The sequence below is a fragment of the Pantherophis guttatus genome, chromosome 1 (genome assembly GCF_059756535.1).
Source record: "Pantherophis guttatus breed Tessera chromosome 1, ASM5975653v1, whole genome shotgun sequence".
Lineage (NCBI taxonomy): Eukaryota > Metazoa > Chordata > Lepidosauria > Squamata > Colubridae > Pantherophis > Pantherophis guttatus.
In genome coordinates, this window is record NC_142063.1 from 279,914,780 (window position 1) to 279,939,889 (window position 25,110).

General features: G+C 35.2%; 1 protein-coding gene across 3 annotated transcripts in view; it reads right to left on the bottom strand.

Moving 5' to 3' along the window:
• Window positions 1-25,110, bottom strand: part of PLD5 (phospholipase D family member 5) — a 79,330-nt gene that overhangs the window by 25,782 nt on the left and 28,438 nt on the right. Inside the window, exons 1-2 of one of the 3 annotated variants that reach the window (XM_034428260.3) lie at window positions 20,361-20,795; window positions 10,635-10,771 (exon numbers count right to left, since the gene is read on the bottom strand). In XM_034428260.3, the coding sequence (XP_034284151.2) occupies window positions 10,635-10,771; window positions 20,361-20,363 (140 nt within the window). In that variant the 5' untranslated portion in view covers window positions 20,364-20,795. Of the gene's footprint in view, window positions 1-10,627; window positions 10,772-20,360; window positions 20,796-25,110 lie in introns of those variants that run through there. The other 2 variants (XM_034428259.2, XM_034428261.3) reach the window with 2 other exon arrangements.

The following is a 25,110-nucleotide window of genomic DNA, read 5'->3' on the forward strand; positions in this document are numbered from 1 at the left end:
GGACTCGTGCCTTATAACACCTTTTACTCTTCCCTCAGGCTCAGCCTGGTCATCTGCTACACTGTCTTAACTGAAGATTTGGGGCTTGGATAGGAGGGGGGGAATTGTGGTACATTACTCTGCACATACTTGTATGTCTGCTAGCCTTCCTTCTTTGTTATTTTTTTTTTAATTTATTTTTATATGCCGCCCTTCTCCAGAGACTCAGGGTGGCTTACAATGCGTTAAGCAATAGCCTTCATATTTTTGTATATTTTTATACAAAGTTAGCTTATTGCCCCCACAATCTGGGTCCTCATTTCACCTACCTTAGAAAGGATGGAAGGCTGAGTCGACCTTGAGCCTGGTGAGAATTGAACTCGCAGTAATTGCAGGCAGCTGGATGTTAAATACTGCCTTAGTAGGAGGCATTAGCCTCCTACGCCACTCAGGCTCCTAAATATTATGCCATATTTTGTTCCCAAATTAGCATTAATGATTACAAATGCTATCCGCTTTAAGTTTTAATTATGTTTAGGATTATAGGGAACAGTAAGTCAGACATATTAGGATCTATATTTGCCTTTCAGTTAGTATAACTAACTTAAATGATAGTTTGACTCTCTAACATCTTAAGACACAACCCTTTACTAAACTTGCTACACTTTCTACTAAAAGCAGGTGTTATGTGGAGTGTAAATATTTTAATTTACAAATATTTTATGTGATCTTTCATTTAATCTTTATCTATATCCTCAAGAAAATTAAATTCAATGTTTCTATAGAAGTAAAGAAACTTGCCCATGGATTTATTTATAGCTAAATAATTCTTTGAATTGAATAACTCTTATCCTTTAGTTGTGAAATTTACCAGGCATCCAGATGAAAAGGTGTTGCTTTTTTTAAATTTATTCATTACTTTTCATCTGATAGTTCATCCATAATTTACATGGCTTGGTGTTAAATATAAGAATGTGACATGAACTCCCAGTTAACAGTATATTAATATTAAAACATTTTAAAATTGATTTCATTTTTTAAAGCCAAATAACTTAGATTTCAAAAATGTTGAAGTTTTATTATAGTATCTGGTTGAAAATAAAATCTAAACTATATTGAAGTATAATTTCTAAAGAGATTCTGCTACTCAGTGCACATAGCATTGAGTTAGATAGACCAATTATTTAAGCTCTAGCTTCCAAGGTTGACCATCTCCCAGAATAAGATTTAAAAAGCAATGAGATAACAATGGTAACAAAAAGCACAGGGTCAAGTTTTGTATATTTTCACTAAGAGACAAAAAATATTTTTGCATCAGAAGAAATTTTTTTTTTTCTGGTCAAGTGGCAATAGATTAAGAATTCAAATTGCTTCTGGGAGGACTAAATATTAATGATTAAAAATGAAAACACTGACCTGTCTGTACTACACATTGCAAGGAAGATAAATAAGTGCAAGAAAAAAGACAATCAGGTCAAGGGCATCTATTCTGCAGAACATACTAAAATGATATATTAACTTATACTGAAACTGACAAAGTATCATCAAGATAGGTCTTGGTCCTTGATAAGGAAAATACAGAGTGAGCACCAATGATAAATAAATGGTGAACATTACAGCAAGTAGATGAATGCCTATACCTTGTTGGAATGTTTATTAAAAATATTATTAATGAAAAATTTAAGATGTACAAATATTGGTAAAGGGATGGTGGGTAACATGTGATCTGTTATGATGAATGAGTGTTTAGCAAAAAGAGTGAAAATGGCCCTGTATGACAATATGCTTCTACCAGTACATTATATGGAAGTGAGAGCTGGATATATCAGGAAAAACATAAAAACAAATTGAATGTAGTACAAGAAATGTATTTGCTGTAAATGTATTCTAAGCATGTGAATGTATTTAAATGTACTTAAAAAGTATTAACAAAGAAATAAGGGATAGAACAGCAAGCGAGCGAGAGAAAGAATAAACTATGAATGGTTACTAAATGCATATGGACGTGAAATGACAAATACAAAAGAAATATGTTGAGGTGGCTTGATCATATTGAGAGAATGAATGAGAATCCTGCTCCAAAATAAGTTGAGAGGATGGGGAAAACTGAAAATGGGAGAAGTTAATGAAGAAAATATGATGTATGGAGTGGTTGCAGTATAGGTATGCTGCAAGCAATGACGGCTTGCAAGGACAGAGAAATATAATGAGATATATAGTGAATGTATTGGTGTAAATTAGATTATGCTGCTTCTTTTTCTTATCTCAGATCTTTAATTTCTTTGGCTCAGTATTTTTTTTTTACCCTTTTCTGCACTCTCCCTATATTGTTTATCCCAAATGGAATACATGATAGATATTTATCCAGTATCCCAAATGGAATACATGATAGATATTTATCCAGTATCACCTTGATCTCTCTTGTGTAGAGAGAGGAACAAGTTTATAGAAAAGCCAGGAGTAAAGAAGAAAATGCATTTTTAGCATCTAGTTTCCTATACCCATCAATTCTAAAGTAATGAAAGAAGAAAAATATGTCTAGATTTCAATCTCTCTGCTCTTCAAGTGTAATACCGTAATTCTCCCACAACATTAATCTACTAATAGGAAACAGAAATGAATTCCATATCTACTGAGCCTACTTGATTCTTTTTTGCTGCGCTTTTTCAAATCTATTTAAGAATATTAAGGTTTAGAAGGATTATGGGCAAATAACAGTCTATGATCAAAGAAACTTCCTGTTAAACCTAATATGGTTTGGTGAGGACATCTAGACAGGGTCTGCTAAAGGTCCTTCCTTGGCAAGAGGAGCATGGACCAGAAGGCCAGACACATTCCCCAAGAGATGTGTTTGGTCTTCTTAATTCTAACATTAAGGAAATTTTTCTTTTATAAGCAGAATTTTGATGCCTATGTGTATTAGGGAGCCATAGTATTTTAAATAATAGTATGCATTTTAAATGAGTTTCAACTGAAATATTTTTTTTGATGACAATGAAACAATACTGAGAGGTGTTCAACAGAGCAATGGCACAAGGGAAAAAATGTCCCTGTGTCTAGTTATTTTGGCATGCAATATCCTACAGCAGTGTCCTGAGGGGAGGAGTTGAACTTGTATCGATGGTGGCACTTGATATTTGATTAGGATCTGTGCAAATGACAACTCAAGTAGGAATATTTTCTATAGGCTTTATGGTCCTGAAGCTTATCGCTGCAATTTATGAAAACCATTTGCAAGACATTGTCCAAAATACTGGTCATTAGCTACTCATCTAGGTGGTAATGGCAGAGGGGAGGGTTGCACTGAGAAGGGTCTTTGGGATAGTTCATTTGATATCAGTGGACTGCTGAGTGTGAGAGTAATAAGTGGGTGAATAGGTGGAGATATATGTGGATGAATGGATGGATATGTCTGTATGTATTCAGAAGTTAAGTGAGAGCACTGTGAATATACACTAATTAAGAAAAGGTTTTAAACATTCTTACCAAATACAGTCAGGTCCAGAAATATTGGGACATCGACACAATTCTAACATCTTTGGCTCTATACACCACCACAATGGAGTTGAAATGAAACAAACACAATGTGCGTTAACTACAGACTGTCAGCTTTAATTTGAGGGTATGTGCATCCAACTCAGGTGAACAGTGTAGGACTTACAGCAGTTTGCATATGTGCCTCCCCCCTTGTTAAGGGACCAAAAGTAATGGGACAGAATAATAATCATAAATCAAACTTTCCCTTCTTAATACTTGGTTGCAAATCCTTTGCAGTCAATCACAGCCTGAAGTCTAGAACGCATAGACATCACCAGATGCTGGGTTTCATCCCTGGTGATGCTCTGCCAGGCCTCTACTGCAACTGTCTTCAGTTCCTGCTTATTCTTGGGGCATTTTCCCTTCAGTTTTGTCTTCAGCAAGTGAAATGCATGCTCAATGGGATTCAGGTCAGGAGATTGACTTGGCCATTGCATAACATTCCACTTCTGTCCCTTCAAAAACTCTTTGGTTGCTTTTGCAGTATGCTTTGGGTCATTGTCCATCTGCACTGTGAAGCGCCGTCCAATGAGTTCTGCAGCATTTGGCTGAATGTGAGCAGATAATATTGCCCGAAACACTTCAGAATTCATCCTGCTGCTTTTGTCAGCAGTCACATCATCAATAAATACAAGAGAACCAGTTCCATTGGCAGCCATACATGCCCACGCCATGACACTACCACCACCATGCTTCACTGATGAGGTGGTATGCTTAGGATCATGAGCAATTCCTTTCCTTCTCCATACTCTTCTCTTCCCATCACTCTGGTACAAGTTGATCTTGGTCTCATCTGTCCATAGGATTTTGTTCCAGAACTGTGAAGGCTTTGTTAGATGTTGTTTGGCAAACTCTAATCTGGCCTTCCTGTTTTTGAGGCTCACCAATGGTTTACATCTTGTGGTGAACCCTCTGTATTCACTCTGGTGAAGTCTTCTCTTGATTGTTGACTTTGACACACTTACACCTACCTCCTGGAGAGTGTTCTTGATCTGGCCAACTGTTGTGAAGGGTGTTTTCTTCACCAGGGAAAGAATTCTTCAGTCATCCACCACACTTGTTTTCCGTGGTCTCCCAGGTCTTTTGGTGTTGCTGAGCTCACCGGTGCATTCCTTCTTTTTGAGAATGTTTCAAACAGTTGTTTTGGCCACGCCTAATGTTCTTGCTAGCTCTCTGATGGGTTTGTTTTGTTTCTTCAGCCTAATGATGGCTGCTTCACTGATAGTGACAGCTCTTTGGATCTCATCTTGAGAGTTGACAGCAACAGATTCCAAATGCAAATAGCACACTTGAAATGAACTCTAGGCCTTTTATCTGCATATTGTAAATGAGAGAATATCACACACCTGGCCATGGAACAGCTGAGAAGCCAATTGTCCCATTACTTTTGGTCCCTTAGCAAGTGGGAGGCACATATACAAACTGCTGTAAATCCTACACCGTTCACCTGAGTTGGATGTACATACCCTCAAATTAAAGCTGACAGTCTGCAGTTAATGCACATTGTGTTTGTTTCATTCCAACTCCATTGTGGTGGTGTATAGAGCCAAAGATGCTAGAATTGTGTCGATGTCCCAATATTTCTGGACCTGACTATATAAGAACAAGACAAGGACCACGAACAATTTTATCATGTATTACTGAAATACAAATATGTGAATGTGAATGAAAAGTCAATGTACACAAAAATATTTCTTTTTGCATAATAAAAAGGTGATGAGTCATGCATGAATGATAATACCATTTAAAGAAAACAAATCTTTATAAGCCATATGGTTATTTGTTGTTTCCTAATGTCCAGAATGTCATAGGTATCTATGGTTACTCATCTTCTTTGTTACCTAACATGTGAAGGTGCATCAGTCCAACAAACAATAAAATAAACAGCTCAAATACAGCTAAAATTCCAACATGCAGCAAGACCGAGGACTACAACGTAAAACAAGAGAAGATAAAAGGGGAAAACTGCAATTTATAAAATGTGCTTGGGAATACCTGTAAAAGAATGCTTCTGTATTACAGTGGATATTTTTATAACACAATTGCCAAATTTCATATTATTTTTATCAAGGCTTGCCCCCTTCTGTGTATATACACGGAATCTGTTGATGTGGAAGAATTATTTGGACAGCTGGTTCCAGACCTTTTTCTCTTCTGAAATCCAGCTAAAAGTCATACGCTTTTAACAGGGCAGTTGTGTTTTTGCCTGACATAAAAATGGTTGGGATAATTGTATACGTGCCTGTACATGTGTATGTATATATGTAGGCATGTGCATGTATAAATATATATATAATGTATAATGTATAATGTATAATGTATAATGTATAATGTATAATGTATAATGTATAATGTATAATGTATAATGTATAATGTATAATGTATAGTTTAGTATTGTATTGTATATTATATAATATTCTTCAGATATGAAAAAATATGGTCTATGCATGGCTCTCAATATAATGCTCGCTTGCACAATACTAATACAAAATGCATGCTTTTTTGTGAAGCTCTTGGTGCCCTCTGAGTTTGGTTGTTTGCTTGCAGAGATTATCAATAAGGTAGCATCACTAGGTAACATTAGCAACGATTATGTTACCTAGGCAAATAATGAAACATCTGTAAGTAAACAACCCAATTCAGAGGGCACGAAAGATTCCACAGTACAACTTTGATCTACTGATATTCTCTTTTATTGCATGGTTTATTGTTTTAAAGAGAAGGTCGGTGCTTCATTAAAAATGCCCCTTTTCTTAGAAAAGGAAGGAGAAAAAATATACAAATACCAAATTTATATGTAGTGCAAGAAGATATTTTTGAATTAAGCAATAAAAGATACACATACACATAAATTTATAATTTAAAAAGAAAAAGATAGGAAGAAAATTTTAAAAAAACTAAAAAGCTTAAAAAATATTCTTGCCCAGATTTCAGAATGTAGGCACTAGATTTTATGTTACTTTATTATCTATTAATTTAAACACATGAAATCTAATTTCAGCTCACATGAATATTAGTACATATTGCTTTTTCTGGTTGTTGTGAATGATAATGTAATTCTTACTTATCTATATATTTATTTCCCTATAAAAATGGTAAACTACCTGTCATTCAATAAAAACCCAGAACAGAATACATAATACTATAAAAATACAATATCAGTTATTTTATAAAAGTTATCTTATAAAATATTACATGGTAAGAAGCATAAAATAACCAAAACATGTCAACAAATGATGTAATAAAAGTTACAAAAGTGAGGATGCAAACTTTGACATAACACATAATGCAGAACACCTGCAAGCCCTTATTTACAAAGTTTAAAAGAATCTAAACAAGTCAAAGGCTCTATGCTTAAATGGATACATAATTTGAATCAGTAACATATATATATATATATATATATATATATATATATATATATATATATATATGAAAAGTGATACAGGAGGTTTAATCATTAGTTTATTAAATACAAGTCTTGTCTACTAATTGTTTACCAAAATTGACAATGTATTCTCTAAAAATTGCTGGAAATGTAATGAGCAGTTGGATCATTTTATCATATCTGATATCAATATTTCTGGAAAAGATCCTTCCTAGAAATAAAATAAATCTTAAAAGCCAAATTTTCTTTTTAACCTGCAATTTTTTAAAAATTAAATGTTACCAACCATACATTTCCTTAACGTATACTGAGTTAGCTTTGTATATGCTAACTGCACAAAATCTTATACCCTTTTTATTAGAAAAGCTGTTTGATCCCTTCAGAGGAATGATTAACCTAGTTGTGAGAGTATGTTTCAATGTCCAGGATAACTATGTACTTCAAAAGTAAATCTGACACAGAATTCAGCTCAAACTAAAAACCATTCTCAGACTATAATTTGAAACATAGATTTGTACTGCAACCAAAATTGAATTACTCTATGTAGAGAGTCTACATTTAACTTCCTGGAATATTCAAATTAGAATAGATTTTCAGTATGGGTTTAATTAATTATAGCTGTTAACTTCGAACAGTGATTTATACTGTATTGATCGAAGTTCTTGATATTTATTCTCAAATCAAACTTGTGATTCATCTTCTTTTAAAGAGGTATAATGTATTTTAATTATTTATAAGTAATTAATTATAACTCAGACTTTTTAGATCTATGACATTTTAGTTTCTTTATATTTAATGCTTATTTTTTATTTATACTTTTTCTATAACAGGGATTCCCAAATAGTGGTGGGTTTCAAAAAATTTTACTAGCGGTTCTGTGGGTGTGGTGTTGCTTGGTGGGCATGGCATGGCTTGGTGGGCGTGGCTTGGTGGGCATGGCAGGGGAAAGATACTGCAAAATCTCCATTCCCTCCCCACTCCAGGGGAAGGATACTGCAAAATCCCCATTTCTTCCTGATCAGCTGGGACTTGGGAGACAGAGAATAGATGGGGGCGGGGCCAGTCAGAATTTTTACTACCGGTTCTCCGAACTACTCAAAATTTCCACTACCAGATCTCCAGAACTGGTCAGAACCTGCTGAAACCCACCTCTGTTCCCAAACCCTGGTCCATGGACCAGCACTGGGCCGCAGCATACCAGAAACTGGGCCAGGTAAACAAGCGAAGCCCCATCCGTGGGATGCAGGCACCACACAAAACCACGCATCCTCCAGTCTGCAGAAAAATCTCTCTCCACAGAACTGGTCCCTGGTACCCAAAAGGTTGGAGGCTACTGCTCTTCTCAAACACACACACCCCCTTTATTTATTTATTTATTTATTTATTTATTTATTTATTTATTTATTTATTTATTTATTTATTTATTTATTTATTTATTGGTTTGATTTATATGCCGCCCTTCTCCGGAGACTCAGGGCGGTTTACAATGCGTTGAGCAATAGCCTTCATACTTTTGTATATACCTGCTTAGTAGGGCTTTCGGGGGCCCCCTAAGCAGTGTTCTTTTTTATACAAAGTCAGTTTATTGCCCCCACAAATGGGTCCTCATTTTACCTACCTCGAAAGGATGGAAGGCTGAGTCAACCTTGAGCTTGGTGAGATTTGAACTTGCAGTAATTGCAGGCAGCTGGTGTTACTTAACAGTACTTTAGTCTGCTGCGTCACCAAGGCTCATGAGACATATAAATAAGATGACTTTTTCTGTTTATGCCATTTTCCTCTTTTCTTTTTAGTTATTTTGTAATAGTTTTCTATGACTCTTTTGTCTCTGTATTCTTAGATAAATACGTTTTTAAAAAATCTGGTTTGCATTGATTTACAAAATGTACATGGCCACCCATTTAAAATATATAATTTCAGGTGGCTAACACACCAGTACAGTACAACATTTTTGTATCAATTCAATTTCTTCAATTCATTGGGAAAGATCTTTTCTAATTCACGACAAAGAAGCTATATCAATTACTCTCATACAAAAAATGCATCATTTCAGTGATAGATGTTCAAAATCTTCTCAGTCATATTGTAGCAACACCAACAATAGAGAACAATGCCTGCCTTCACACAGGGGCTTTCCAGTCCTTAGATCTATTTTCAACTACCAACTTATTTCTAGAATGGCAGGCTCAACTTCTGCACCTTCTGATCTTATTTGAATTTGTTTTTGTATATGCATTTTGTCCAGGACTCTCCCAATGGATTCTTCCTTATAGGGTTGGGAGAGCATTGCAACTTTTGTCAAACCCAGAGTTTCTGAAACAAAATGGAGAGGGCCTAAACTTATAAAAGTACTATAACTTCTAGCAAAGAGTTTCTCTCAAAGCTTTCAAATTAATTCTAGATAATCATTCATTTGGATGTTAATGAACAATGCTACACTGGCCATTATCTCAATAGACAAGGTGAATTCATTCTTGTATTCAATGTTCCTCACTGTCAATTTGGGCAATTGCATATTTCCAGAAGCATTAATCTCATGGCTTTTAGTGTGCAAGCACTGGCAACAATATTTTCTTACCATTTGGGTCAAGCCTGACAGGGAGTCCACAATAGTGATTGCACTGCAATGTCACCCAGTCTCTATTCCAATACTGTGGGCTCCACAGATTTGTTTATATTTGAGTACAACATAAAATACAGCAAATATTCCAATTTGTTCTCTTCCACAAAGATATTGAAAGCAAGCATTAAAAATGCCTGTTTTTTATAAGTTTTGCTTGTATTGATTATTCTATGTTGTCCACAGTCACTTCTCATGAGATGGGTAGCTACCGTATATAAATTTTATTAATTAATAGATAGATAGATAAAACAAGACACACAGAGAGAGACTAATTACATTCAGCTGCTAATTCCAGAGATCCTGTCCAGAAGTGTAGAACCCCAAAAAAACTAGTATTGTATCAAAGAAGGGTTATGGTAGATACATGATTTGGAGTAGGCAAAATACAGTGTCCTGTATTTTATTTTAATGAACAGCATGTTCCACCTCCTGTAAGTATACATTATTTTTACATTTATGTAAAACACAAGGATCAAGAAGAAAAGTTTTTTTTAATGGTTTTTCAAGTGGTCAACTGTATATTCACATTCTAATTCCAAGCTTACTTTGGCACCTTTCTCATTCCAAAGTAGACTTGATTTGCATGGGTTCAAGAAAATAAGGGAACAGTGGAGCTATCAACAAGAGCATGCACGATGGGCTGAAGAAGTTACATTTTTCCTCTATAAGCTTTACTAGAAACATTCTGAACTATATTCTGAAAAGGCCCATAAAAATACATTTGAAAGCATGGTTAACTACAGAATCATGCCTGCAGGTAAATCACATTTTAAATATGAGCCATATATTATATTCACCTTTGTTATTCATTTGGATATTTGCTTGTGTTAATATGAGAAAGAAAAATGTGTAATAAGACCATGCAATCTGATCAATTTAAACCCACATTTAAAAATGTTATCTATTGAGCTTCCGGTTCAAATGGATGATGTTGTCAAATTAGAGATTATTTCAAAAATCTGACATTCACATTGCTCTTACAAATGAATTGCAATTCACCTTGTTTTTATACCTCTAAAGACAATTTTAAACTTTCTCCTCTATATATCTTTTGCATCAGAGCAGCCATTTATCCCCAAAAAAGAAGCTTTGTTTGTTACCTCTTACCGACAGTTATTTTGACAGTTTTTTTCTGTGAGTCCATATTCATCTTCTCCCACAATATCCACAGCTGAAAATATTAGTGCAACCAGAATTGCAAAGCAGCAAACCAGTGCAAAAATCACGATGCATTTTTGCTGGGACTGAAAGACATTAAGGAGAAGAAATTGATATCAGAAGAGTCAAGTATCTTTCCAGTTATTGCAAACACTATATAGTTTACTCTAAAAATAGTTTGCTTTGATCTAAAAATTGCTCAAATTTGTATCACACACATCAAAAAAGACAAAAGCATTGTCATCTTCGTTTTGACTATTTTATCACAACCTTGTTAATGGTTTTTTTTTTTTACTATACATCATGTATGCCATGATATGGACAAAATACTTTAACCTTTGGTCAATTATCCTAATTTTAAAGAAAAATACTCAATAGTGCTGAAGAACTGACACAAACACAACCCCCCCCCCACACACAGACTTTCAGGTTATTTTGAAAAAAATATAATAAATAATAGCCTAAAGAATGGCTCCCATTCCATACTAAAATTCAAAGCACATCTGCCTTGGAGGGATGGGGTATTATTGCCTTACGACTTATCATTATTGTTTTAGTTTAGTTTAGTTTAGTTTAGTTTGGATTTATATACCGCCCTTCTCTCGAAGGACTCAGGGCGGTGAACAGCCAAAGATAAAACATATACAATATAAAATTTAAAAAAACAATTAAAAACATATTAAACAAATTTGGCCCATACTATTTAAAACACCCCTTTTTTAAAAGCAAATTAAAATTGAACAATTAAAAAGAGTTAGGCCAGCCCAGCTTGTTGGAATAAAAAAGTTTTGAGGGCACGGCGGAAAGTGCGTAAATCCGGGATACTCCGTATCTCTGGGGGGAGCTCGTTCCAAAGGGCATTGAAAACTCCACCCACTCATGAGAACTTTGGTAAGAAATTGAGGGCTGCCACCTGAAGGAATTTAAACTTTTTTTTGAGAGAGAGAGAGAGAGAGAGAGAGAGAGAGAGAGAGAGAGAGAGAGAGAGAGAGAGAGAGAGAGAGAAGTACTGAAGTGTACAGTATCCAGCTGTGCTGGATACTGCCATGCAACAGCTTCCATTTTTCTTTTACTCACCGTTTACATTTCTAAGATACATAATTATATGTCCTAAAACTTACTGGTTAAAGATCTTATATTCTAATTCATATCAAAACTAACAAATATAGCATAGCTGCTGCATAGTAAACTATGCAATTTCTTCAAATAAGTCCAACTCATTTTATTGCATAAGCACAAATTATACAAAACGGCGATGAAAAGCATTTTATTTTTTTCCAACAGGAAATTAACATCTCAATCTACCTAAATCAAATTATAGGCAAACATATATACCAAAAACATGCATGTTAGAATACACATCTAGAAGTTGGTCAGTCTGTCAGTTAAATAATAAATAAATGGCCAATTAATCCATGACCAGCATCTCTTGCACCCACTGGGACAGACCTGAGTAAAAAAGTATTAGGATCCATAGACTCAGCCTTAATTCCTTCCATCAGAATGATCCATCCAAAGAAATCCTGGGGAAGCAGTCTCAGCCATTTCTCTCTCTCCCAGATCATAGCAGAGTCCATGGAATTCCAGAAATGACTAACAATCAAATGATAATGATGAATATTGTCAGTGAATATTGTCAGCACCACATTGTATGCCATCTAATCCAAAGAGCTGAGGTGGCGCAGTGGTTAGAGTGCAGTACTGCAGGCTACTTCAGCTGACTGCTAGCTGCAGTTCGACAGTTCAAATCTCACCGGCTCAAGGTTGATTCAGCCTTCCATTCTTCCGAGATTGGGTAAAATGAGGACCCAGATTGTTGGGGAAAATATGCTGACTCTGTAAACCACTTAGAGAGGGCTGTAAAAGGACTGTAAAGCGGTATATAAGTGCTATTGTTATTGCTAATCAGCCAGCAGGATGGAGAATGGTGCCATCCTTTGGCCACCCTTTGACTAAATGGCCAATGTCAAAAAAACAGGTTAAACTCAGCACTAGCCTCACCAACCGAAGAGATCCATTCAGTCTTGTAACTTGGAAAGCAACCTATCTTAGATGCTGGGACAATTACAGTGATAGCCACAGACCACAAAAGAAAAGAAAATCTCTATGCTCAGAGGGACAAGTCCAGATTATTTTGGGCAGCAGTGCCCAAACCCCACAACCTCTAACAATGATGCAGCTTGATCTCCAGTAAGCAAACAAACTGAAAGCCTCTCATGAGAACCTGGCAAGTTCCACTGCAGCAACGAAAAAATGTCGCAAGAATCTCCCAGAGTTTGGAACCAATACCCTAAAAAAATATCAGATAACAAAACATAACTTGCAAAACAAACCAGCCAAAATAATAATAAAAAACCCTTCATAATTTAATATAACCTAAACAAAAACTCTCCCTTTCACTAAAACCAGATGACCTCCATGATGCCATTTTAAAAATTAAATATTGTAGTAGACACAATTGAAGTAATCTTATGTACTCCTCCTGAAATCCGATAAAAGAAAAGAATTAGATAATATACAAGTAGGAGAGCCAGTTTGAAGATACGTTATAGCCCCACCTTTGACATAAAGCCAGCTGGGTGACCTTAGGCCAATTATTCTCTCTCAACCTTAGGAAGAAGGAAATGACAAATCATTTCCCAAAAAATATTGCCTAGAAACCTTAGATGGCTTCCTTCCTTTTGTTCAACCATGAATCTATTACTTTTTCTTCCAGTTCTTAATTATAATTTCTATTTTAAAAATAAATTCTTCATCCCACATAAGTCACCAATTCTAGATTCTCTAAGATATATATTTGAAATGATTAGAACCCTTAGTCATATTTATGCAGATATATTGAAAATATACAATACTAATGCAACCTTCCCCCATCTGCTATGCTCTTGTGGTATTAGGACTGCCAGCTGGAAACAGAGAAATTGCAAACCTAACACATCAGGAAAGATCTAGCTTGAAGGAGGTTGGCCTGATATATTTATTTTGATAGCATGACAGAAGTCATAATAAATTATACTGCAAGCGAACTTGGATTGTTTTTCAAATGCACACCACACATTTTCCCCTCTATAGCTAAGTGTTATCTGTAGAGAAAACTGCCATCTGTGTACTGAAATATATGTTAATTTCTTTCTTTCAACCTCAATTCTCTAAAGCTATCTAGCTCTTATTCAAAGCAGAAATGGCAAGACTGAACACTGCTTTTGGGAATCAGTCAGTGAATTGAAATGAACTGGAATGTGCTACTTCATATCAGAAGAGCAGATGATCTTCTACTGCGAACAAAAGAACATAGAAAAAGAGTAATAATCATTGTTAACAAAAGGATGTCAAAATTAATACTCAAATATTAACCCCCCAAATGACAGAATGATGTCAATTCAAGTCCAAGGCAACTTGGTGATGCAAGACAATGTTCCAACCATAGATATGAAGCAAACAGAAGATGAACAATTCTATGCTAATTCGCAGCACTATGTCAGCACAACACCAGAAACAAAAAAGACAACATGCTAATTATAGCAGACTGGAATGCTTAATCTGAAAGGAAAATATCTGAAATAAAGCAGGCGACAAACGTTTTGCCAATTAAATTCAATATTTATAACAAATGCCTTCTTTGAACAACCTAAAACAACTACTGTAATGAAAAATGCTGGTTAGAAAAAATAAAAATTGTAATTAAAATTTCTGGAAGAAATATCAACAACCTTAAAAAGCTGTTTATACCACTATGACGGCTTGAAGTAAAGAAGATTGAAGGAATTTCTTCTTGAAGAGGAAAAGAACAGTGCAAATGCCAGTCTGCTGCTCAATGGTTTTTTAAAAAAAACACTAAAAAATAAAATTATGCCAACAATGGATATAAGCAGAGAAGAAGCATCAGCTTCTTTTCTGCTTATATCCATTGTTGGCATAATTTTATTTTTTAGGCTCAAAAATTCACAGGGATGGTGATGGTATAGCCATGAAATGAAAAGACATCTGCTACATGTGAGAAAGATGACAGATCTAGACAAAATATTCAAGTGCAGAGACATCACACTGACAATAACAGCATGAATTGTAAAAACTATATTTTTCCCAATCGGAACATATGGCTGTGAAAACTGTACCATCAGAAAGGCCAAGTGAAGATAAATTAATGCCTTTGATTTATGGTGCTAGATAAAAATGGTTGAGAATACCTTGGACCATAGGAAGAAAAGATTACAATACTAAAACAACACAAAAATGGCTTGCTTGCAAGAAGCACTAATAAGGATAGCATTTTAGAACCATAATGCAAAGGCAAAAGACTCAAGAGAAAACCACAATGCTTGGGGGGAGGGGGAAATCAAAGGAAGTTGATGAAAGACAAGGTTGTTACATACTATCACTGATGACACAAACATGAATTACAAGAAAGAAACAGTTATTGGCAGACAATCCTTGTGAAATGATATCCATCAGGTTGCAAAGGCTGAAAAGCAACTGAATGACTGAGTAACATCATATGAGAGTTTGACATCTGACTCTGTGTTCCCTAACTTCACTGTTCCATAATAATTATAGCTGAGTGTGCCTGATTTAATATCACTAACTGCCTGCCATTTAATATTACGTAGTTATAGTGGGTTATTTGACACTTACCTGTTGAATAGCTCTAACAAATGTATAGTATTACTGAATGTACTACTGAACCTTAATATAAAGTCAATAAAAACTTGGGTAAGGAACCTGAATCTAAAGTATATTGATAGTAAATTTGAGTAAGGGATTATGTGGGGTCTTCAGTGTTCTCTAAACTTGGTTGTTTTCTTCAGATGCTACATTACCAAACTAAATAACATGAACAGTGCCAGAAGGAGTGAGACCTGCTCCCTATATATACTAGTTGGTTACTCCCACCAACATTGATATACCTATCAATGTTGGTGGAGGTATCCTTGATTATTCCTATTGTTTACTGTTAGCTTGTTTTTGTGAGTTGATAGTTCTTTGACTGGGGTATAGTTTATTACTTGACTGTTGATCTAGTGTTAATCTTGGTTGTTGATTGCTGGTGAGGAGGTGATTTGGTCTTTTTGTTTTCTTTTTGACTTTTTGATTGTTTCTTTGAATGGCATGTAGATTTTATTTATTTATTTATTTATTTATTTATTTATTTATTTATTTATTTATTTATTTATTTATTTATTTATTTATTCGATTTATATGCCGCCCTTCTCCGGAGACTCAGGGCGGTTTACAATGGGTTAAGCAATACCTTCATACTTTTGTATATACCTGCTTAGTAGGGCTTTCGGGGCCCCTACTAAGCACCCTAAGCGGTGTTCTTTTTTATACAAAGTCAGCTTATTGCCCCCACAATCCGGGTCCTCATTTTACCTACCTCGAAAGGATGGAAGGCTGAGTCAACCTTGAGCCTGGTGAGATTTGAACTTGCAGTAATTGCAGGCAGCTGGTGTTACTTAACAGCACTTTAGTCTGCTGCGCCACCAAGACTCATCATTTATGTCTGTTGATGACTGATTTGTCTGAGTACCAGGCTTTCAAGAATTCTCTAGCATTTTTGGACTTGGCTTGGTCAAGGATGCTCATAGTTTCCTATTTAAAACTATGTTTGTCTTTCCATATGTTGTGAAATTAAGGAGTTTTCTTCATGTCTTTTGACTGCTAGTGTTCATGGATGTGTTCTTTAGTCTTCTGCCTGTTTGTCCTACATAGTGTCTGCTATAGTCCTTACACCATAAATTATAGATAACTCTTGTTTTTTTTTTCTTCTAGGGCTGCTGGGTCTTTTGGTTTTCTTAGAATGTTTTGGAGGGCTTTAGTTGGTTTGTATGCTACAGTGATGCTGTGTGGCTTTAATAATCTGTTGGTGGTTTCTGAGATGTTTTTGATATATAGAAGTGTTATCCTTTTCACAGCTGGTGCTTTCATACTTCTTTTCATGCCTTTTCTGAAATAATCATCTGTAACTTATGAAACTTCCCGAATTGGGCTGAATGTTCAACTTTCAGAAGGTTATTATGAATTACATGCTTTTTTCATTTTTTGTTTATCTTCTCTCTTTTCTGAACTTGTATCATTTATGCCTTGATAAACTCTGTGTTGGGCTATTTCAAGTAAAGGAATTTACAAAATTTCTGTGGTTATTTTTTATTGCTTTTCTACTCTTTTTTGGTTTTTTAACTTTGTAATCTGCCCAGAGTCCTAGCAGAGAGATGTGAAACCATATAAATTTAATCAATAAAATATAGAACATAGAATCAAAGGGCTGGAAGAGACCTCAGAAGTTTTCTAGTCCAATCCCCTGCTCAAGGCAGGACAATGGAGAACTCCAGAAGCAAGCTATTCCACTGATTAATTTTTCTCACTGTCAGAAAAATGTACTTACTTCTAGGTTCTTGAGATCCAACCTAGTTTGAGTTTAAGCAATATTGGATTGATGGATATACTTCAGCAGGGGTCCCCAGCCCCTGGGCGGTGGTCTATATGTGTGGTGGGTGGGCGCATGTGTATGTGCAGCTTGACTTCCATGAGCAGCAGGCTGGTGTGCACAGCGGGCTAGCTTGCACACACACCAGCCCACCACTTGTGCAGCTTGGTTCCCCCTCCTGCCAGGCTGCCAAACCGTAAAGGTTGGGGACCACTGTAGTACAGTGGTAATAGTAATAAATGTGTCAAATGAAATATTTTAAAAGAATGTTATGTGCATAAGTGTAAGAAAAAAATTTAACACCGTGTGAATTATGATGCTTTTGTATATTTCTAAAACATAATATAACTGATTAGTCTTTTTGTTTGGCATATTCGTGTTCAATAAAAACAAAGCAAAGATAAATAGGTATTTAACTGAAATATTATATGTCACATACAAATTGCAATTTGCCTTTCTCTATGTTCTTTCAGCCATATTTTTAATATAAAACTATACTGAAAGTCTCTGCTTTATGTAATTAAAGTTATTGCCTATAATTTAACACAGGTTATAAAATATTCTATATAATTTAACATTAAACCTTTCTCTGCTTTAGATCATGTTCTTTTTGGCCCTAATCATGAATATTGTTTCTGTTCTTTCCCCCCAAGAATGAGATTAAAAGTATTCCCTGTCAGGCTTTGAGTTGGTTACCATAGTAACTCCTTGGTGGTTTTTTTTTTTTTCCTTTTCCTTTTTCTTTACAGAATTCAGACTTCTACAGTACAAGTTTTATTCCTGCAAGAGGACTGGAAAAACAATAAATAATAAATCTGAAATTGTAGGAAGACTAAAACAACAACATTAAGGAAGAGTGATATTTGGGGAATATGCTTGTTTTTAAATCTGTATACAAAACAAAATTGTATTGAATCTTGTAAGTACATTACACATAATATTTATATAAGAGAATTGTATCAAATGGTGTAAATTCCGTACATATGGGGCTGTTTCTGAATATTGCAACTACTTGAGTAGAATAATACACCTTACCCCCAAAGGTGAAGGAAGCCCCCACTGGCTTTACGGAAGTGTTAAGACCTGGCTCTGACTGTTAAAAGATGGGGTCTAAGCATTCTATGCATCCCAGAGATAATTGAGCCCTCTGTCCTGTAAACCTTTTAGCCATGTTAACTTTTTAACTGTTTTTTTTAACTTATACGTTTTAACCTTATTTCTTAACTTTGTTCGGTGCTTTCTAATCACAGTTTTATATGATGGTTGTTTATAAATCATTTAGGTGAGGTGGATGCTCTAGAAATTTGATAATTAAAATACAATAAATACAACAGAAAGGAAATTAATTCCGTCTTGCAGAGGGCAATAGAGAAAATTTTATACACCAGCTGTTTATTATAAAACTACATCTTACTGGATGTCATGTTGAAGAAACAGTAATGCCCATTTGCATTATCTACACATTATCTACACAGATGAATATTTCTCACATATATATTCCACTGTCTTGAATAATAATACCCCATTTTATAAATGCTACCTATATTCTTGTTACTCGGTAGTACAAATTATTTCCAAACATGTTGTTCTCTGCATTTGTGTATTAAGATTGGACCATTTCTTGACTTCTTTGTCACAAGCTTTAATATTTCAAGACATTGTATAAAAGTCATTGAATATATAAGTAACGTAACACATGAAAGTTTGAATTAATTTGGGATTTTTTATTAAATAAAAAATATGATAACAAAACACGCAGGCTGAACTCAGATGGTTTCTAACTAGGACATGGTCACATTAACTTGGCTTATATTTGGATGAGATACTGAGGTGTACTCGACTTAATAGTATGGTATTCCATTATATGTGTTACTTATAGTTTGCCACATTCTATCCAATGAATGCAGTTAAATGCTGCTCATCTCTACATATCCCATCATTTAATACAACTAAGAATCATCATTCACCTTTCCCCGCTAATATTCAATAATTTTAATGAATATGTACTGAATATGTTACCAGACATGACAGAATATGGCCACTAAATAAAATAATCACAGGCTCACTTGTATAAAATGGACTGTGCAAATAGGAAACATGAAATCATTCAAACTATGATGCTAAAGAGTAAGTCATGTTGATTTCGAATAAACAATCTGAAGAGCTTAGTTTCTGCCTGAATAACAGGATGGAGTACAAACAAGCTGTTTTCCTATTCATATCAGAAGCTACAAACAGGATGTTACAGACCTGACTTTTGAACTAAATCATACCATGCTGTATATCAGCTGATTTATTTGGGCATCTTAATTCCAGAATTATCAAAACCACATCTGAAGCCAGTCCAAGGCACAAAAAGTCCAAGGCACATAAATATATGCTTAAATTTACTGTCCAATTTATTTGGGGAAAAAATATCTGGCAAATTGCACAATATATCTGTTCAGCTAAAAAAAAGATGCCTTAGCTGCTTTTTTATTTCAATTATGAACAGTAAAATATCCTTTTCATATGTGAAATAATCAAATACGTACTGCTCACTGTAGCATGTTTCTTTTTCCCTAATAGTCTCATAATTTTAACAAACTATTATAATGGTTATAAGATTTTCAGACAAGGGTCTGTGTGCATAATTTAAAAAATATGATCAATACTTTTCCAGTTAGGAAAAGCAGTGCAACCTGCTCACCAGTCTCTAATCAAAAGAATCAAAAGATGGACAAGCATTACCTCCCTAATGAGACACTTAATGCTGATTTCTGGTTTTGCTGATTTCTAAATGTAGTAAAGTAAAACTGTCTGTCTTATTTATTGATTTAGTATACTTTGCTTTATTTCAATTATTAAAGATGTTATAAATGGCAGGCAAATATAACAAACTCATTCAAAGTGATCCACATCAGCAAACAACATATGCAATCAAACATTTAGAAGTAAACGTAAATCAGTATTATCTTGGAATACTTGTTTTATTTACAACCGATGGCATAAGACTATATTCACCAAAAAATCCAGATATTTTCTTCAAACAATCCCCTCAAGGCTTCTGTTAAAATGTATATGATCAGGACCAGAGATATTTGTTACCAACTTGCTCTGCCTTGCCAACTAAACATTAATAGTGTTACTGATTTTCAGTTGCACCATGCTTTAATTAATTACTCTCGGTTGTTCTCACCAGCAGATTCTACTGCATAGCATTTTGCATTTCAAATAACAATTTATGGGAAAAAATATTAAAAGCATCTTACCATTCTGATTTTGTAAATTGCAGCAGTATCAAATGAGCTGTGGCCGCAGTACTATTCACAGGAGCCAGAGATATAAGAAGCACAGAGATGTGTGGAAAATGTATCCATGCAGCTTACATTTCAGTCATTCAATTGCTAGTCATATTGCTTTAAAATTCATCAGCCAATCAGAATATAAAAAGTAGAGCTTGCAACAGAAATCTTGTTTACACAGCATAGTTAGGGATGCTTGTTTTTAAAAGATGCCTGTGTATCTCCTTCCTCTATAAAAATACAGTGTTGAAGCTTCATCTAAAAACTGACTATGCAGTTTACGTGATTACACAAATGTTTGCAACCTATCCAAATCCTGACTTGTAAATAACCTATGACCTCATACATGGGCTGCTCTCAAATCCATGATTTCTCTAACTAAGCCAGAAAATGGAATAGTTTTGCCATAGGCAAAATACGCAGTTATATAATAATAGGAGATAATGATTTTTTTTTACCCTATGCTTCTTTTTAAAATTACATTTAAACATGAGGACAAATAGCAATTAGGTGACTCAGACACTTAAGAAAATAATAAATGATTAGAATACTCATAATTCAATATAATTCCTTTCTTTCACTTCGAAATATAAAATTAACTAGTTAATTTCCAAAAGATTTTATGACATTAAGTCAAATTAAAATAGCCTGCTCAAATAAAAAAGACAGAATGCAAAACAATACCTTGTTGGAGAGTCTTTCTCTGAAGAAAGAGAGAGATAGAGAGAGAGAGAATCTAAGGAAAGGAGTCTATGTAAAAGAGCTACTCCATACACTTTTTGCACAAAACATCTCAGAAACAACAAACCTCCATACCCCCCAAAAAAAACATTTCCCTAAAACAAAGATTTTAGAACATCTAAGAGAAGCTCTGAACTATTAATTCAGAAATTGAATTAATTCCAAATTGGTCACTTTCTTCTCTTATTCCCTAGAATTCCTCTCTTCCAATGCTGTTATTTTCTACTTAGTCTTAGATAAGGAATAACTAGCTTCGTATTCATCATTCCAAGAAACTTCATAGCAATGTGTCTACCAAAATTGTTCTGGTTGCCCTCAGTATCCAAACATAAATTCAAAAGACAATGAAAACAACCACAATCGCTTGTCATTGTGTTCCCCCATTTCATAATAGGAAATACCTGCAACAATGATATATCATTTCTTTTCTGCTCTTTCTATAGTTACCCATCCAGAGCCATTCTACCTCTAACAAAATGAAATTCACATTCCATTTTTCCTCCATCTCCCAGGCTCCAAACGGCTATCATCTTTCTACAGGTCTGGTAGCATGTTTCTACATTTAGAGGTTACTCTCTGCCTCCCCCAATTCAGCTGCTAGATCAACATACAAAGATGGTTCCATAATTGATAGTGGTTTTTACGCTTGGAACTTCCTTTGATAGCTTCCAGGATTCTGAAGAAGTAGCACTCACCTTCTCTGGAAGCTCAAGCAAAGAACCCCTTAAAAGCAAAACCATAAAGAGACACCATTTTTTAAACAATAGACTAGAACTACATGGCTTTGTTATTTTACTAATAACCAAACATTTGTTAAGCGCAGTGTGTTAAATTTGTTCAAAATCAAAAACAATAAACTGTGTGGTCAGACAAATGTGCATGCACAAACATCCCAGAAGGGTTACCACAACTGTTGTTTGCTTCTGCATTGGATTAGAAAACTTCTTAATTTTTTGTCCTTATCATTCAGCACAAAAGCAGGCACACTCTTCAAATATTTACAATTCTTCTTAGGAGTAGCAGAAGGAGGGAAAAAAATCTTAAAGGAACCATTTCCCTTTAAAAAAGTTTAACTATTTCAAATTTTAATATTTTTCCCTTGCTTTCTATGCTAAAAGAAGCATCTTTGATGAAACAAATATTCATCACATGATATGTGCTGAAAATTGCATTTGGATGCTTCAGTGGCTCCAGTAAACAAGGATGCACTCTGATGAATTCTCTCCAGTGGCTCTAGAATAACATTACCTGAAGCTATAATATAGGAATAAGAGAAAAGTTAAATTGTTCAAAGGGCCAAAGTGCTGCTCTTGCAGAACAAAGTGACAAAGTAACAGCACTTGGTAGTGCCACTTATTTAGATCCATTTCAGACTGATTTTTTGTCTTATTCTAGGACATACAGTATAGAACATATTATCTGCAGTATGAGAAGAGGAAGCATTAACTTGCTGATCTTGGGCATCTCAGCATGATTAAACATGAAAATTAAGACAGTGGGTTAAAAATAGACTTCTGTGATTGCTTCACTTTTTTTCTGAAGAGTAGTTCCAGAAGTCCTTTTTCAGAAGTCAATGGTGAAAAAATATTTCCTTCTTATAGAATCTGTAATAATGCAACTTTCCTTAATGCAACTGAACTGAGTTCAGTTCTGTCACCATGTATGGATGGAATCACTCCAATCATCTGGCCAAACAGGATTAGGTGTAATCAGTAGGGAGGAGACAGTTTTTCTTCCTTTTTATCAAACCTTGATTTAAAAAAAAAAACAAATTCCCTGAATTGATGCTGAAATTCATTATGAACTAGTGAAAATACATTTTATTTCATTCAGGACAGGACAGGACAGGACATTCTATCCTGTAATCAAAGTGTGATTTTGCTGTGGCAGCCATTTTTGCTTCTCAGCTTGCCACAAAACCAAGGGGGGGAGGGAAGACCAGGTTTGGAATGCTAGTTCCAGGCAACAAGAAGAAATTGTCCCGTGGGAACCAAAGTCATCTAATCAGATCGTCCATGAAGACCTGGACCATTTCTAAAACAATATCCAGATACCTAATTGGATGTGAACTGCACTAGTGGGGAGGAGGGGAAAAACTATTCTTTAACAATACGAAAACTGCGGGAATTAAGTAGAGCTGGTTTTGCTTTCATACTATGCTGAAATGATGTACTCAACAAAGCTTTGCATTAAGGAATTGGATCATCTTGTCAGTGCTTGCTGTGTTGGGTTCGTCAGTCGGAACCTTGACAGTATCTCTGTTAACTGGGGAAATATCTTGCCTTGATTATGAGATAACCTAACCCTTAAGAGAGAGATTTATAGGCAGAGGATGTTAATATCCCCAAATATCTTTTTTTCTAACGTTGCTTTGTTCCTCAAGTGTACCTACTGCTTGAAGAGAGATTTAATTACAAGTATTCAGATTCTGCTGACTTCTAAATTAGAACATTGCTCTCTGTTCTACATGAAGACTTGAAGACTATTCAGAAACTGTTTCTAGTATAGAATGGTATTATTCATCTGATGCACACAGATAAAAATGCATATACACACAAAAGCAAACACAGACATAACTGATAATCTGTTTATTTCTAGATATAAATTAAGATACTTATTTTGATATGTAAAGTTACATGTAAACTTTGCTATCAGCAAAGACATGCTTTGCTGATAGTAAGATATTGGAAAAGTGTGATCTATATTAGCTTTTCTGTGACTTCCAAAGTTACTTTAACCTGCCTAAGAGAATAGGCATATTTTTAGCTCAAAAGAATTACTTGTCTTTAACCAGAGCAAATGGAATGGCATTGAATAGTGAAAGGCATTGAAACGCAACAGGTACCATAGAGATCATTGGGCAGATAACAGATTGATTAGCAGCAGCTCAAGCAAACAAAAACAGAATTGCAGAAAGGCTAAAGACTCCTTTCTGTACATAAAAGAGAAAGCAAATAACACAAACCCTATAAGCTTTTTAAAATAAATAAAGAAATGAATGGCAACCTGCCAAGAGGTCAACTTAGCAATATGCATTCAATCAATCAACCAGCATAAATGAATTAACTCCCTTTTCTCTATTCCTCAAAGGATTTGTTTTGTTTATTCTTTATGTGTACCCTCTAGTGGCCACTAACAAGAATAAAATAATACAATCCGTTGCATAAATTATAGCAAGGCTTTCTTTTATTACATAGCCCTAACTCTCTCTGGTGAGACATTTTTAATACATAAATATGGTAGAATAACAGAGTTGTAGGGGATCTTGGAGGCCTTCTAATCCAAGCACCTGCTCAAGCAGGCGATCCTATACCAGTGGTGTCAAACTCGATTTCATTGAGGGCCGCATCAGGGTTGTGTTTGACCTCAGGGGGCCAGCTATCGCCAGCTTGTCATTCGTGTGATCAAATGATACTTTTGCTAGTAGTTTGTTTTGCTAGCACTCTGCCAGTGAAAACGGAGCTCATAAGGGTCATGCATGGACCCCCAGGTCTCATTTTTGGCTGCAACAGCCTCCTGCAGCCCTCTGCCAGTAAAAACAGAGCTCATGAGGGCTGCAGGAGTCCATCACAGCCAAAAACGGAGCCCGGGAGGGCTGCACACAGCCCTCTCAAACTCCATTCTCATTGGCAGAGGCACCGCAGGCCGGTCCTTCACTGTTTTCAGAGTGGCATCCAGCCTGCGGGCCTTGAGTTTGACTACCCTATATCATTTCAGACAAATGTCCAATCTCTTCTTTAAAATCTCCAGTGATGCAACATCCACAATTTCTGGAGGTAAGCAGTTCCACTGGTTAATTGTTCTCACTGTCAGAAAATTTCTCCTTAATTCGAGATTGGTTCTCTCCTTGATTAGTTTCCAACCATTGGTCCTTGTCTTGCTTCTAGGTGCTTTGGCGAATAGAATGAAAAATCATCCTTACTGGGTGACAGTAACAGATCTCTGAAGAATTTGTTTCCCTTGTATCTGGCATATT